The 15,084-nt window shown below is 34.2% G+C and overlaps 1 protein-coding gene across 9 annotated transcripts in view; it reads left to right on the forward strand.

Annotated features, from left to right (window-relative positions):
- PRKACB (protein kinase cAMP-activated catalytic subunit beta) overlaps positions 1 to 15,084 on the forward strand; it is a 147,755-nt gene that overhangs the window by 69,735 nt on the left and 62,936 nt on the right. The window contains exons 1-3 of one of the 9 annotated variants that reach the window (XM_066376657.1): positions 2,169 to 2,219; positions 12,266 to 12,289; positions 14,541 to 14,564. The exons of 3 other annotated variants lie outside the window; for them this stretch is intronic. In XM_066376657.1, the coding sequence (XP_066232754.1) occupies positions 2,210 to 2,219; positions 12,266 to 12,289; positions 14,541 to 14,564 (58 nt within the window). In that variant the 5' untranslated portion in view covers positions 2,169 to 2,209. Of the gene's footprint in view, positions 1 to 2,155; positions 2,220 to 2,519; positions 2,809 to 12,265; positions 12,290 to 14,540; positions 14,565 to 15,084 lie in introns of those variants that run through there. 5 more of the 9 variants (XM_066376658.1, XM_066376656.1, XM_066376660.1 and 2 more) reach the window with 5 other exon arrangements.

The raw sequence follows: 15,084 nt of genomic DNA on the forward strand, positions 1-15,084 counted from the left end.
TAAGTTTTTAAATTTTGGTTATTGTACTACTTTCCAAGTCTATGATTTTTGTTTTAGTTTTCTTTCTCTATTAAATTGTTGTATCATTGCCATCATATTTTCTTTTAATTCTTTAAATAAAATTTTCTTTTTTTATTTTTAAGTTTTATTAATTTTAATTTATTGTGTTAACATGGATTCTAGTGTCCCACTCAATATAACACTCTCACCCACTACCCCCATGTCCCCCATTACATCCCCTTTGCCCCCCTCCCCCTAACTCCCTCCCCCCCTTCCCTCTGGGATTTGCTGTCCTGTTACCTGTATCTATGTGTTATGTATATTTAATTTCACTATCCCTTCATCTAGTCTGATCTCTTCCCCAAATCCCCCTTCCCTGTGACAGCTGTCCCTCTGCTTCCTGTGACCCCGTCTCTGCCTCTATTCTAAACATAATTTTCTTATATTGTTTGGATATATTTGTAATAGTTGTGAGGTCTTTTGCCTACTAAATTCTATATTTTAGCCCATTAAGAGGCATTTTCTCTTAACTGTCTTTTTCCTAATTAAGGATTACATAATGTTTGTGTCAAAAACTACTTTTTAAAATAATATTTTTGTAGCAGCTCTGGATTCTGATTTGTATTTTATTTGTTTCTATAATTTATGAACTGCATCTCCCATGGTATCTGGCTGCAGATTTCTCTGTTAGGGACCCTGTGTCTGCATAACGTTGTCATTAGTCAGTGGTTGATGAATGGTTGTAGTCGCACACCTTGAGGCAGTCTGTGCTGACGGGGCCGTTTGGAGTGGGGTGAACGCATTCAGGGTTCAGGAAATTTTATTTACTTCTTTCTTTCTTTCTTTAATTTTTCCATTGATTTGAGAAAGAGAGGGAGGAGCAGAGAGAGAGAAGCATCAACTCGTTTGACTTAGTGATGCACTCATTGTGTGTACCCTACAGGAATTGAACTCGCTGCTTGGCATGCCACAGCAATGCTGTATTTACGTAGCCACCCAGCCAGGGTGAGGGGATTTTAAAGTCTGTACCAGCCTTAACTTTCTGCCAGTCCCTCTTGGCCTCCTCTATGGGATAGCTTCCTGGTCATCCAGGGATATGTGGAGAGTTTATCTAGGCCCTCTCTGCCTCTCTCATTTCCATTTCCTGTTACATTTCTTCCTAGACTACCTACCAGTCTGCCGCTTCTGCCTCTCAGGGCCACACTTCAGACTAGAAATGTCCTTCCAAAGAGGGACATTTCACAATTTTTTTTTTAATTTATTGACAGTGTCACTTATTTAGGGTTGTTGTTTTTTTTACCCCATCTTCAAAACAAGTCAGTCCTCTCTAGCAGCAAAGCTGTTAGTTGTCACGACCACCCCACCCTTATAGAAAGAAGTAGTATACTGACTCAGCTTGGGGAACAGGAGCAGCACCGAGCAAGGCCACCAGAGTCCTACTGCTCCTAAGTGAAGTTCAGCAGTTGTTCATGAATACATGCTTCTTAGTTTGTTGGTTGTGATTGCTGAATTTCCAGAGCCATGAGGTTGTTTCTGAGAATTTTGTCCAGCTTCCAAGTTGCTTCTTAGGGAGAAGATTTGCTGACTGACTTATTCCCCCATCACTGGAAGTCCTGTCTCACCTGGTAACTTTTAAATGACAAGTTCTCTTGCTACAGTTCCACTGAAGGTACCATTCTATGGTCATTTGCACCATTTTGGTACAAATTTTAGGTCTCTGGAAGTCAGAAAAGTCTGTTCACCATTCCAGCCAGTCTGCCTTCCTCATTATACAATCTGTCATTTTAGTCCTGTTTGATGTAAGGAATTTTACACTTCAACAGTTGCCAGTAACTTTTTTGTGTATTCCCCTTTTTTGAAAACAACCTAAGTGGCACCTAACACTACTTGTAATGCTGAATTTAATGGAAGTTTATAAATAAGTTATTTTATGATCTTTACAAATAAAGAGATATAATGAATCATTTTTCATTTCATCCATAATACAGAATGTTTAGATGGTTAATATTTGTGCTGCAGTATAGCTTTCTGGCTCATGAAAAATGAAAGCAATCAGCGATCTGGGCAATAAGATTCATCGCCAATAGTCACTAGCAACAGCACATAGCATTTTAATATCGGTGAGGTCCACAGCTCACAGTAAGAGCTGGTGTAATTGAAAGACGTTTAGGTGCAATCATTCTGCTGTTCGTTCCTTGCCAGGTTCAACATGGGATTGTGTGAGTATTTGAAGAAAACAGCATTTTTTTTTTATATCTTTGAACCATGTGAGAAGGATAAATACTTAAATATAAAAAACGTGGTAATTTAAAAATCATGTGGCTCTAAAATAAAAAGGTCTTTTATTTCTCTTGGTTGATTAAAGCTTTAGAAGAGCTTCTCTTTGGTTACAAGTGAACTGATAATGCTGGTCTAATGTTGCCGTGGTAACAACTCATGCTGATATAATTGAGAACATCTTATACATCCTGGGAGAGAATATTTTCTCTCTGCCATTTTGAGTTGTTGTAGTGGTATATGAAGGAGGCTAGGATAACTAGCTTGAAAGAAATTAAATCTAGTTATATACATCTTTGGCATTAATTTGATGTTTACTAGTGTTATCTCATGCTGGGCAGTTATGCTTTGCTTCTAGAGGCTCTCCCTTCTGAAACAAAAGAAAGCTCTTTTCATTTTCTGTGTGCTGCGTGTTCCAGTGTGTGTGTTTACACCATCGGCTCTACCTCTAGAGATTAGCATAACTCCCTTTGCTGTTGGATTGTTGTTTTGAGCAATATGTTTTGGAAAGGTTGGCTTTCATCATGAGTGGTAAGTATGCTCTCTGAGACTCTTAACCTTATATTCTTTTAAAAATTTAAGTATAAGAGGAAAAATATATTTTAAAAGAGCAGTTGTAAAGCCAGAGCTATAGTGAATTTCATTTTCTGTAGATGTTTTTGCATTTCGGCATTATACTAATTTGCTTTTAAAATCCATAAAGAACTGTGAACAATTAATACTGTTAGTCAATGCCAGTAATCAGTTCCTATATTTCTTTAGGTTCTATTGGTATACTTATTAGTACTGTTATTAATTGTGCTATAAATTAGCGATTGAAAGACCCACCATTATAAGGGGGATGTTTTTGTATCTGATCCTGAAGATAAACTTTTCTTTTTATTAGCTATATCATTCTAATATTAATTTTTGTTAGCTTCTTTTTGATTATATAAAAAATACTAGTTTTAAATAAGATGTTGCCAAAATTTTATTGATTTATTGGTTGCTTTTATGTACAGTTCATTGAGAAATATAGATTTAATGATGAAATAAATATGTACATTTTGGCTTTAAAAGCACTGTTAAAATTTTTCAAAAATAATATTTTGGGGGAAACAATTTGTTAGAATAAGTACTCTTATGATAATTGGTTTCATTTGTTTTTGTCTTTATATGTCTTATTTTGTTAAATATTCCAAAAATGGTTTTTGAGAAGATATACTATAGTATATCCTGCAGTTTATCACAGGGTGAAAGCTATTCACTTTAAGCCAAACCTGCAGCTAAAAATAGATATCCTGTTGTTAGTGTGAGAAATATTTGCTTAGAGCATAAGTCATTAGTATCTTTTTGCTTAACATAAAAAGAGGATATTTATAAGTTAATCTTTGAATCTGATTTTGAAAAGAAGTGTTATATATGGTCTTTCTTATAACAGTCTATAATCTACACTTAAAAGGTTTGGAATTGGAATTCAGGACCTGTGAGTGTCGAAATTTTGCTGTATAATGAATGATAGAATTCAAAATAGATGAATCTTTTTCTCATAATTAAAGATCACCTCATTATTGCCAGTAAATATTTTTTATCCTGCTACAGTATAACGTAAACCCAATCCACACTGTTGGATATTTGTTTATGGAATGATATTAGACAAAGAATATTTTTCCATGCCAGATACTAAGAATTGTTACTATTATTATCCTGTTTTTTTTCTGTTAGTGAATACTTATTTTTGATGTACTATTTTAAATTTGGGCTAATATTACAGAATCAACATGTTAACATTCTTAGGACTTCTGTGGATATCAAAACAATATATCTGGTTATCATACTTAAAATAATAGATTTCTCTGAATCTGGCCAGTGCGTGTTGTCTCTGTGAAAGTTCAGTATATAACCTGATCTTTAGGCAGCCAGTGTGGTGTTACAGAGGTTTTACAATGGGAAGTCTTGGTTTTAGCTGAAGAAAATGGTTGCTGCTTCTTTATTGCTGTATTTTTCTTTCAAGAAAGCTGTGGATTAATCAGATAGTGTTTGATATCCTTGATCATATTTGCATGCCCTTATATCCTTAGGAATCAGAGTAATCACAACTAGACATTCTGACTTTTTCAGGATTATAAGTGGTTAAATGTTTAGCCACTTCAAAATGTGGAAAATTACAAATGGAGTGTGGTTTTATTTGTAAAAAATATAAGCAAATGCCAACTAAGTCTATAGCTTGGCATGTGGTATTTATGTGTACATGGTACTCTTTTGTTTAAAAAGATATTCCTTTTCTCCTTCCTGCTTATTAAGTGTTAGTTTTCTTAGGAATCTATCTTTGTGGCTCTTTTAAGCTACAATGTTTCTGAATGATTTCATCCATGCCCACATCTTCCTTCCTTATCTGAATTTTCTATTCAAGAGTCAATTCTCTCTTTTCAGCCTAAATCTGCACCTTTTTCTTGATTCTGATTTTTGTTAATAATCCTACTACCCATGCTGGAACTTAAAACAGAAGCTTTATTGTCATTCCTCACTTGTTTCTTATCCCCACTCCCACCAAACATGCACACAGTCATTAATTTCTATTGAGTCTACATCAGAAATGTCTCAGAAGTACCTACTTTTTCCAGTCTCGGTAAGACTGGGAATGCTTTTAGATCAGACATTCTGTATCTTTTCAATCCTATTGCAGTAACTGCTTCCCTGTCGCTCACCTTTTAGTTTTATATCCTCAGACCATTTTCTATGCTGCCATTTTTAAAATGTAAATATACCCATTCTGAACCTAACATGAAACTCCATATTCTTCTCTCAGATAGAAGTTAAATTCCTTAGTAGGGCATATAAGATCAATGACCTACCTTTTCTGGCTTTATTTTCATCTCTTAAAATTCTGATCTAGCTATAATATACTATATACATACATATATTATTTCTTACTACTTTTCTATATTTAAATCATATCAGAAAAATTTTGAAAACAACCTTTGTGGTGCCTCTATTACTGACTTTGTAGAGTTATGTAGTCCCAAAGCAAGCTTATAAACTATGATGACTATTTGTATTATATTGAAATTGTATATTAGCATGCCAGTTTCCAATCTTCAGCCTTTGAACTCCTTAAGCCAAGGAATGCCATGTTCATCTGTGTGTTTCCAGTAGTTACTCCAAGGCCCCAAACATAGTAATGAACTCATAAGTTCCTATAGGTAAATAAATAACTAAAAATCAACCATTTTTTACATATTTGAACACTTAACATTATCAATGAAAAATATCAGCCATTAGTTTTTTTTGATTCATATGCTTATTGGAACATAACTAGCATCATTATTTCAACATTCCAGATGAAAACTCTGATTGGTCCACCGAAAGTTGAAGGCAAATATCCAAAGATGACATTAACTTTTATGAATTACAGAACAGTTGTAGGCTTGAGCACAAGCACTTAATTCCCCTTTTTAGATCTTGATTGAATATAAAAGAACACAAAACTGGGAAAACAGTGTGTCAGTTCTGAAATTAAGGAAGGGTACTTACTTGCTCAGAAATGTACAGTATGAGATTAACGATTAGATGCCAAAGTTTAATAGCTGACAGTTTTACTTTGAGTAGCTTGCTTCATGGAAAAGAAATAAACAGTAGCTTTACCCTCACTAACTTAGAGGAATGAGGCCTATAAGAAAGACTATTAGGGAGATGAGTGGCTGGGCCAATATGTTGAGTATTTTCATTTAAAACAGTTATCGTGGGACAACCAAAAATTTGTTAGGCATTTCAAGATGAAAAAGTGGCATTTCTTCTTCCGGAAGTGACAGGGCTGTCCCCTGAAGTGGTAGGTATCACCCTGAGCAAGGAACCACATAGTCCTAGCTTCATTCCCATTTTGAAAAATCTCTGAATTACAGGCAGTCCCCGGATTATGAAGGACATAGATTCTGGAAGTTTGAAAGTGTTTAAGTATTTATATACACAGAGAGGTAAAAGTAAATACTATGTTAAGACAAACATCTGTCTAAATTGCATTTAATAGCTAAATGCACCTGTTCTAACTTACATACAAATTCATCTTAAAAACAAACCTTCAGAAACTATCTCCTTTGTAATCCAGGGACTGCCTGTATTTAACTGATAACATAAATATGTATCAACTGAAAGATCTGAGATGTTGATTCTAACATACCTGAATAGGAGATGAGAGGATCCACCTTATTAGGGGGGCATTTTAAAGTTTTGAAAGGCTTCTCATTGTTTATGAATGAATAAATAAGAAAAGCAACAACATGGAACCTATAAAAGAGATTGTATGTAATTAAAGGATAAAATCACAGCTTTAATAGGTGAGTGAAGTAATATTTAGAAAATATTTGTGGGGGAGAGTTTAAAAGTAAGATATTATAGTGAGCTTCTGTGTTGAATTCATAAAAATTTCAAGTGAACATGGAATTTATGAACTAATACATGAAGGATAACACAAGTGACTAGAATGAAGAGAGCTGGTTAAGAGGTAGGAATAGAAAAGAAGCAATAATGATATAGCTAAGGTTATAAGAGAGTTTAACCTGGCATTTGCAGTCTATAAGCTGCATTAGAAGCAGTAGAGATGGAAATAACCATTGCAGGGAAGGAAATTAATGATGTGAAGCTTGATGCAACCTACTAGAGTATAGGGGGAATGGACAGGATAGATAGAAATTACGAGGTGAAAATCATGTTAGATAAAGGCAGGAAACTACAAGTGGAATGAATAGCATTCCTAAAGAACAAATAATGATGAATAGAACAGGAGCTATATATATATATATATTATATTTCAGGAAAATTTCTTAGTTGAAGAGAAACCTGAATCTGTAGATTCAGGTAGCTCATTGTGTTTTGACAAAGATTAACAAAAGAAACCAACAGCTAAATATATCCTGACAGAAGTTTTGAAGTTCATAGATAAGAAAAATGAATTTCACACACATTCAGGTCTCTTTACATCTTACACCTAACAAAATGCTTCTCTTAGAAAGAAAGAGAAATCCAAAAATTGGAGACTAGAGCAGAAATTGATAATACAACAATACTCTGAAATGCTAATAAATATAGCAAGCATTCCTTTAAATGAATACCTGACCTTACAAGAATATAATTGAAACTCCGAGTGTGGCCCTGGCCGGTTGGTTCAGCGGTAGAGTGTCGGCCTGGCGTGCGGGGGACCCGGGTTCGATTCCCTGCCAGGGCACACAGGAGAAGCACCCATTTGCTTCTCCACCCCCGCCCCTCCTTCCTCTCTGTCTCTCTCTTCCCCTCCCGCAGCCAAGGCTCCATTGGAACAAAGATGGCCCGGGCACTGGGGATGGCTCCTTGGCCGCTGCCCCAGGCGCTAGAGTGGCTCTAGTCGCGGCAGAGCGATGCCCCGGAGGGGCAGAGCATCGCCCCCTGGTGGGCGTGCCGGGTGGATCCAGGTCGGGCGCATGCGGGAGTCTGTCTGACTGTCTCTCCCCGTTTCCAGCTTCAGAAAAATACCAAAAAAAAACCCCAAAAACTCACAGTGTGCAAAAAAGTGAAATGATAAGTGAAAAGCAGAACTAAGAGGGAGTACACTGACTACTCCAAGGAGATGTTCATTCCTCAGTAAAGCAGGGAGCTCCAGTTTTAAATGACCTCACAGAGACAGAAGACAGAAGAAATGTGGGATTTCTTACACTTCTATGTAAAGCCAGGATCTTCAAAGGATTACAACCTCAGGAAGGAAATAAGGAAGCTTGTATTTCTTGGCTTGCGCTCCTAAGGACAGGGAAGGGGTGAGCATTCATGTGTGTGGCATACCTCTCCTGAAAGTTTGTAATCAATTGCTTCTCTTCTAGTAGATTTCAGGTTTTAATCTGTATTAATTGTGTAGTTTAGAATCACCAATGAAATAAAATAGTGATTTTCAACCTTTTTCAACTCATGGTGCACATAAACTAATTACTAAAATTTTATGGCACACCAAAAAATATAGTTTTTGCTGATCTGACAAAAGAAAATCGGTATAATTTTGATCCAGTCAGACAAATGGCTATTCCTTTGTTGGCTGTTGTCTTTTTATTTTGACAATGTAAGGGAAAAGAGGTCACTGCCCCTGACTAAATAGGATTTAGCATGTCTTAAAAATTCTTGGGGCACACCAGTGTGCCGTGGCACACCTGATGAAAATCGCTGAGGTAAAATACATCATTGCAATAGTTCCAAGCTAGTAACAGTCACTGGATGTCAGGCAGAAGCTAATACAAAACATCTAGTCAAAACCTGCATGTTTCTCAAATAAAGCCCCACTGAACTTTGAATTCACAATCCAAAAATCAACACACACACACACACACACACACACACATCTATAAATGATACTCAACAGGAATAGACCCTCCCAAGAATATCAGAGTATGTTTGTCATACACAGACTACCATTTAAAATTAATATCACATAAAAATATATAAATTAAGAGAAAAAATTGTATGTACCTCAGCAGCCTCAAAATATATAACACAGGCCTGACCTGTGGTGGCGCAGTGGGATAAAGCGTCGACCTGGAACACTGAGGTTGCCGGTTCAAAACCCTGGGCTTGCCTGGTCAAGGCACATATGGAAGTTGATGCTTCCTGCTCTTCTCTCTCTCTCTCTCTCTCTCTCCCCTCTCTCTAAAAATCAATAAATAAAATATTTTTAAAAATTAAAAATATATATATAACAAAAGGGACCCATTTAGAAGGAGAAATTATAAATATATATAAGGTTTATAGATATAGAGAGAGGTAATTCTCATCCAGTAATTTTTTTAAATGTTTTTTTTAAAAGACTTTATTTATTTATTTTAGAGAGGAGAGAGACAGAGGAAGGTGGGAGGAGCAGGAAGCATCAACTCCCATATGTGTCTTGACCAGGCAAGCCCAGGGTTTCGAACTGGTGACCTCGGCATTCCAGGTCAACGCTTCCACTGCGCCACCACAGATTAGGCCTCATCCAGTAATTGATTACACAGAAATATATACAACACTTACAAAATTGATACTATAACTAAACAAATTCAAAATATTTTAAAGACTTTATATATAGGCTGTGATGTCTGACCATGAAGCAATTAAGTTTAATGAATAATAAAAAACTAATTAAACAAATAAACACACAAATGTTCTATCTGAGGATTTCAAAAGTTTGGATAACTTACAGCACAGGAATTAACTCAATGTAAGTTAAAAAACCCAACTATGCATCAAAACTTTTGGTATGCAACTAATAGAGACAGACTCATGGAGAGCAGATTAACTACTCTCGGTGGCTGGAGGAGGGGTGGAGGGGTTGAGCAAAAAGAAAAAAGAAAAAATGAAAAAACTCATGTACAAGGACAGCAGTGTGGTGACTGCCTTGGGGAGGCAGGTGGGGCAGATGGAGGAGGGGATGGGGGTACATTACAATGGATACAGAATTGACTTGAGGAAATAGACAACGAATACAGTCTACAGAGATGTGTTGTACAATAGAAATTTGTACCTGAAACCTGTATAATTTGGTTAACTAGTGTCACCCCAATAAATTCAATGAAAAGGAAAAAAAGTAAGTAGATTTAGAGACAAATTTTTTAATGCTTATCTTAGAAAACGCAAAAGATATTTATGATGTAAGTATTCAAGTAAACAAAATATAAAAAGCAAAGCATGGTTAATCAAAAGAAAAAAAAAAACTAGTAAAAATGTGAGCAAAAATCAATGGCATGGGAAATAAAGATATGTGACAGACAGCCAAAGGCCAGTTCATAGAAAAGAATTAAAATAACTGATTAGTACTTTACCTATTTAAGATTTAATTAGTTAAAGGCTTACTTAAAACAATAAATTTAAGACTGCACTGCTTTACAGTCAAGTTCTAGGAAATATTCAAAGAACAAAAGTGTCCATCTTGTAAAAAAATTCTTCCAAATAATTGAAAAGGAGGAGATAGTCTTGAATTTATTTGAGTCTAGTATAGCTTTACAGGTAAAGTGTGGGGGAAAAAATTGGAAACATTTTCTCTGAAGTTGGAAATAGGAAAAGAAAGCTTATGGTCTGTTTTGTATTATTAGCTACAACCTACACATTAAGACAAGAAAGAGATGGGAGGAACAAGGTAGTCATTGTTTACAAGTGATATGTGATGTTTACATAGAAAATTCAAGATGATATATGAATGCTATTTTAAAATTAATAACAGAATCTGGCAAGACTTCCAAATATAAGATCAATATATAAACATCAACAATGTACTGCACATCAACAACAAACAGTTTTTTTTTCAGCTTAGATTTTTTATTGTTATTACTTCAAGAGGACAAGCAGCATGTAAATCCTTCAAATATAGTGGAAAATATCTGGAGGAAAATGGTTGAAAATCGGATTTGTTAGGGAAGATTAAAATCCTCTCATAGAGCAACTTTTCCTTCCAAGAAAGCACCTTCTATCCTGATTAAGACTCAAATTTTGTGCTGTTCTAACCTAAACTTTATATTTCTTGGGTGAAATTCACAAATTCTCATATAATGCACTTTGGCTCTACGAATAAACCGTAGACTGGTATTCAAAACAGCCCTCCTTATCATAGTAACTCACATAAGGTGTTTGAGATGTGTCCCTATTTCTAAACATCAGGCAGAAACAGTATTTTTTTTAAATCTCCTTTTTACAGTATCAAAGCTCTAAGAACCGACGTAGGAATCTAATAAAAGAATAATAAGACCTTTCAAGGGAATTTATAAAATTCTAAAAGACATTTACCTAATTTTTAACAAAAGATATAACCTGATACCCCTTAGATTAGCAAAAATGAGAAAGTCTGACATTTTGTGAGAATATGGAGCATCAGGATATGGTGGCAATATAAATTGTCATAACCATTTCTTGATCCTCTTATTCCTATCTAGTTAGGTTGAAAATGTAAGGATCCACCGCTAGCTTTGTACTGTCTGTCAACAAGACAGAACATTGAATTTCAAGTGAAATGGAAAATCTGTAGCATATGATTGTGGTAGATGTATTATTGCTCAGAGAAAAAACCTCAGTAAACAATTAAGGAAGTAGAATGCATTTCAAAACATATTTTCAAAGATTTCTGGGTCCTTTGTTTTATGACTATAAATTTAGTTTAAGTTTTTATTTAAAAATCCTATAGGGACCATTTCCAATAAAACATGGCTTTGATGTCCTAGAAAATCCACCACTTCTCTAGTTAGAGAGCAAGTTGGGAGAGAAAGCATGTGCATGTAATTAGTTGTGAGTAGTACACTGTGGATTCACAGTATATCCATCTGTCCATGTAGCTACTAATCAGTGTTAATATGTTTCTTGTTATAATTTGATGATTTAAATATATGTTTCACAAAAACTTTATTTTTTTATGGTTTAGTGAAAGTAATATTGTTCACTTGTAATTAAGACATGATAAAGAATTAACAAAAAAAGCATAAGGAGAGGAAAGAAAAGTAAAATAAATATTACAATAAAAAATGTAGCTTTTATTGTCTATTACATTTCCAAACACTCATGTGTGACTTTGTGCATGACTAATTGATATCTTAGAAAAAAACAAAAGTAGGCATGGTCCCATCCACTGAACTACAAAAATTTATTTGCAGTAAAGTTTTTTTGTGACCACTATCATTTTTAAGGCTACTGTGATTTGCTTTGACTGAATATGTTTGATATGGTGAAGCATATAAAGTGTCCCTTCAGCAAAGTGAGTACAATTGCTCTTCAGATTAAGGGATAGAATATGATATCTCATTAACACCTTTCTAGAATATGGTTTTGGTTGGTTAAATATTATATATATATATATATATATATATATCCAAAGAATGTGTTGTAATCCTTATATAAAATACTTTTGAATTATGCTCAACTATTATATATTCTATTTCTATGTGTAAATATACTAATGAACATGTATTAATGGATAACTTCTTCTGGGTCTGTTATTGTATATGTTACTTATCTGTTTAATTTATTCTTTTTGACCAAGCACGCAAATCATCAGAAGCATCTGGTAGGAAACCACCTTTTACAGAATAACTCTTGTTACTTTGATTACTATAAATTGGATTTTTATGAAGAATTTTGTTGCAATTTTATACATATTTAGTTTATTGAAAGTATTTTATACATATTTAGTTTATTGAAAGTAGTATAGAATGTGAGGGGTATTCTTAGAAATAAAAAAAATAGAGAGCTCTAAAGAGGTGGGTGTTTGAAGTAGGGATGGCAGAAAACAACTATTATCTTTGCTAGATTTACACTTTGGAGAGGTTTTGGATGAGATTGTATTATTTGTTGATAGAAATTGGTACTTTTATAGGTAATTTTTCTCAGTTTGCACCCTGTTTTTTGCTTTCTGAATATACTAAATAACTTTTAAAATGAATAATGCATTCATTAAGGTAAAGGACGAAAATAATTTAATTACAAAGTGATTAGGGAGCCTATGAACTAAGGTCTACCAGAAAGTTCTGTCCGTTTTTGGAATAAAATACAAATTTTTCTTACCGTCAATAAACTTTACTAAATAATATCATTGCCATTTTTATTAATGATTTCTTGCCAGTGTGAGGGCAATTTGTATATCCTATTTTTGAAAAATGTTCTATCCTTTGATGCGAAAAATTGATCCAGTGCTTGTTTGATATCTTCTTCATTTTTGAATTTTTTGCCCTTCAAAAAATTTTGTAAGGACAAAAACAAGTGCTAGTCGGTATTATTCCTTCACCAAACACTTTCAATAAATTTCTACATGCTTCTGTAGCATTTCTTCCTTGTTGAAATTTGTAAAAATTACAGTGGTGTAAATGAACTTTATCAGTGGCCATGGGTACACTGTCGCTTCACACATAAGACTAACGTGAATCAACTTTGTTTTAGTTAATTTGCTATGTCAGTATGTATACATTAAGTGATAAAAATAGAGAGGCACACATGCGCCAAATAAACATGTGCTTACATGTCGAAACTTGTTATGACAGGAACGGACAGAACTTTCCGGTAGACCTTATATAATATGAGCCTATGAAACATAATTTTAAACTATGACTACACAAAAAGATACTATTAAGAAACAATTGCTTAAATACCTAATACCTGTACTTGTTCTTTCTCTAATAGGAGAATTTAAAAGAATAACCCCTCCCTTATTCACTACATAGTCATTAAGGTTTAAAATAGTCGGGCCTCTAATCCTCAGTTATCCCTCCTTACTCTGGCTCCCCTATCCCTTAGCAAGTGATTTTGCCTCCTATTTTCCAACAGAAATAGAGCCTAGCAATTATGGATAACTCAATTTACTTCTGTTCCTTCCCACACATTGACAAGCATCACCATGGGAAACAATAACCTCCATGATGGGGCACCTGCTTTCTTCACTTCACCTCCCACTGCTGCTATACGCTTATATCCTGTACTGCAGCTGTTACCAGCCATTTGCCATTTCCTGGATAAACCCAGCTTCTTCCTCCCTGACTTTTATATGAGATCATCTCAGCCTGAAATGTCTTCTTCATCAACTCATATGCCATAGGAACTCTAATCTTCAAGATGTAGCATAATTGTTCTGTCTTCTATTATGCCTTACCTTTGCTACCCAACAATTTCCTGTTTAAAGCTTGCATATCACCTTGTAAGTTTCTTATCACCTAGTTATCCTTGTCACATTCCAGTATAACAGTTTTCTGTCTCCACATCAGCTTTTCATCTCCTTAAATAGTGGAGATGCATATGGTTTGTAGTTTTCCCAGAGTGTAGCTCACTTTCTGGCACCACTAAACAGTGCTCATTAGATGTTGCTGAAAAGATTGTTAAACCAGCACCAAGGAGATAAAATGCCAGAAAGACACTAATCTCTTTCAGAAGGGAGTTAAAGTGTTATAATTCAGTATGTCTTTCCTCAGTAGAGTTTTGAATAAATAAAAGTTCAGAGATGGTATTGCAATAATTATAGGTTATATATTTCAATGTATGCTACTTAATATTATTAGCATTATTGCCATGAGGATTTAAAGGTTTTGTTAGTAATTTTAAGAAGAATTAGGATGATATTGATTTAGGCACTAAACAATAATTATTGATTTTATTTCTTTACCATTTAATTTTAAAATGTCCTATCTGAATGTGTTCAGTCAAATAATTGAGTTTCTACATTCTTGTTTTATTTCTGTATATAGTATTCTGGGAAAATGTGTATAGATGATTTTATGCTATGTTGTTTTTGAGTTGTCACTTAATCATTGTTTTATTTTTTTGGATACAAGCTTGCTCCTCTTCAGAAGTATCTGGTAGGCAACTAACTACTTTTCAATTTAAAAAAAAAGTTACCTTTTAAAGCTTTTTGTTTGTTTACAAATTGTTATGCTCCTCATGAAGTTATATTTCATGTTATGTTCCTCATGAAGTTATATTTTTATATTGTTGTATTTCTATTGAGTTAATAAAAACATTTTTGTTAATGAAGAGAATGGTTTGTTTAGTTTTGTGTTAAGTTTTATCTATATTAATGATTTATAGTTCAGCTTCTTGAATGATACTTTAGAAACAACAAATAAAGCACTGTGAGGCAGTGGAAGTTGTACAGTATAGCAGACAGATTAATACACACCACTTAAATTAGATAAACTAGGTTAATGAATGGTTTTTGAAAGAAAATACACTCATAAATTTTTAATAAAAGAGCTGATATTTAATTGGGTATTTATCCTAGTAAGTTCATATTATATTTTGTTCTATTTTCTGTTTGTGTTCGTTTTACTTTTCTGACATCCATTATACAAATTAAATAATGTGCTTTTATTATAAGGA

Source organism: Saccopteryx leptura, chromosome 3 (assembly GCF_036850995.1).
Source record: "Saccopteryx leptura isolate mSacLep1 chromosome 3, mSacLep1_pri_phased_curated, whole genome shotgun sequence".
Classification (NCBI taxonomy): domain Eukaryota; kingdom Metazoa; phylum Chordata; class Mammalia; order Chiroptera; family Emballonuridae; genus Saccopteryx; species Saccopteryx leptura.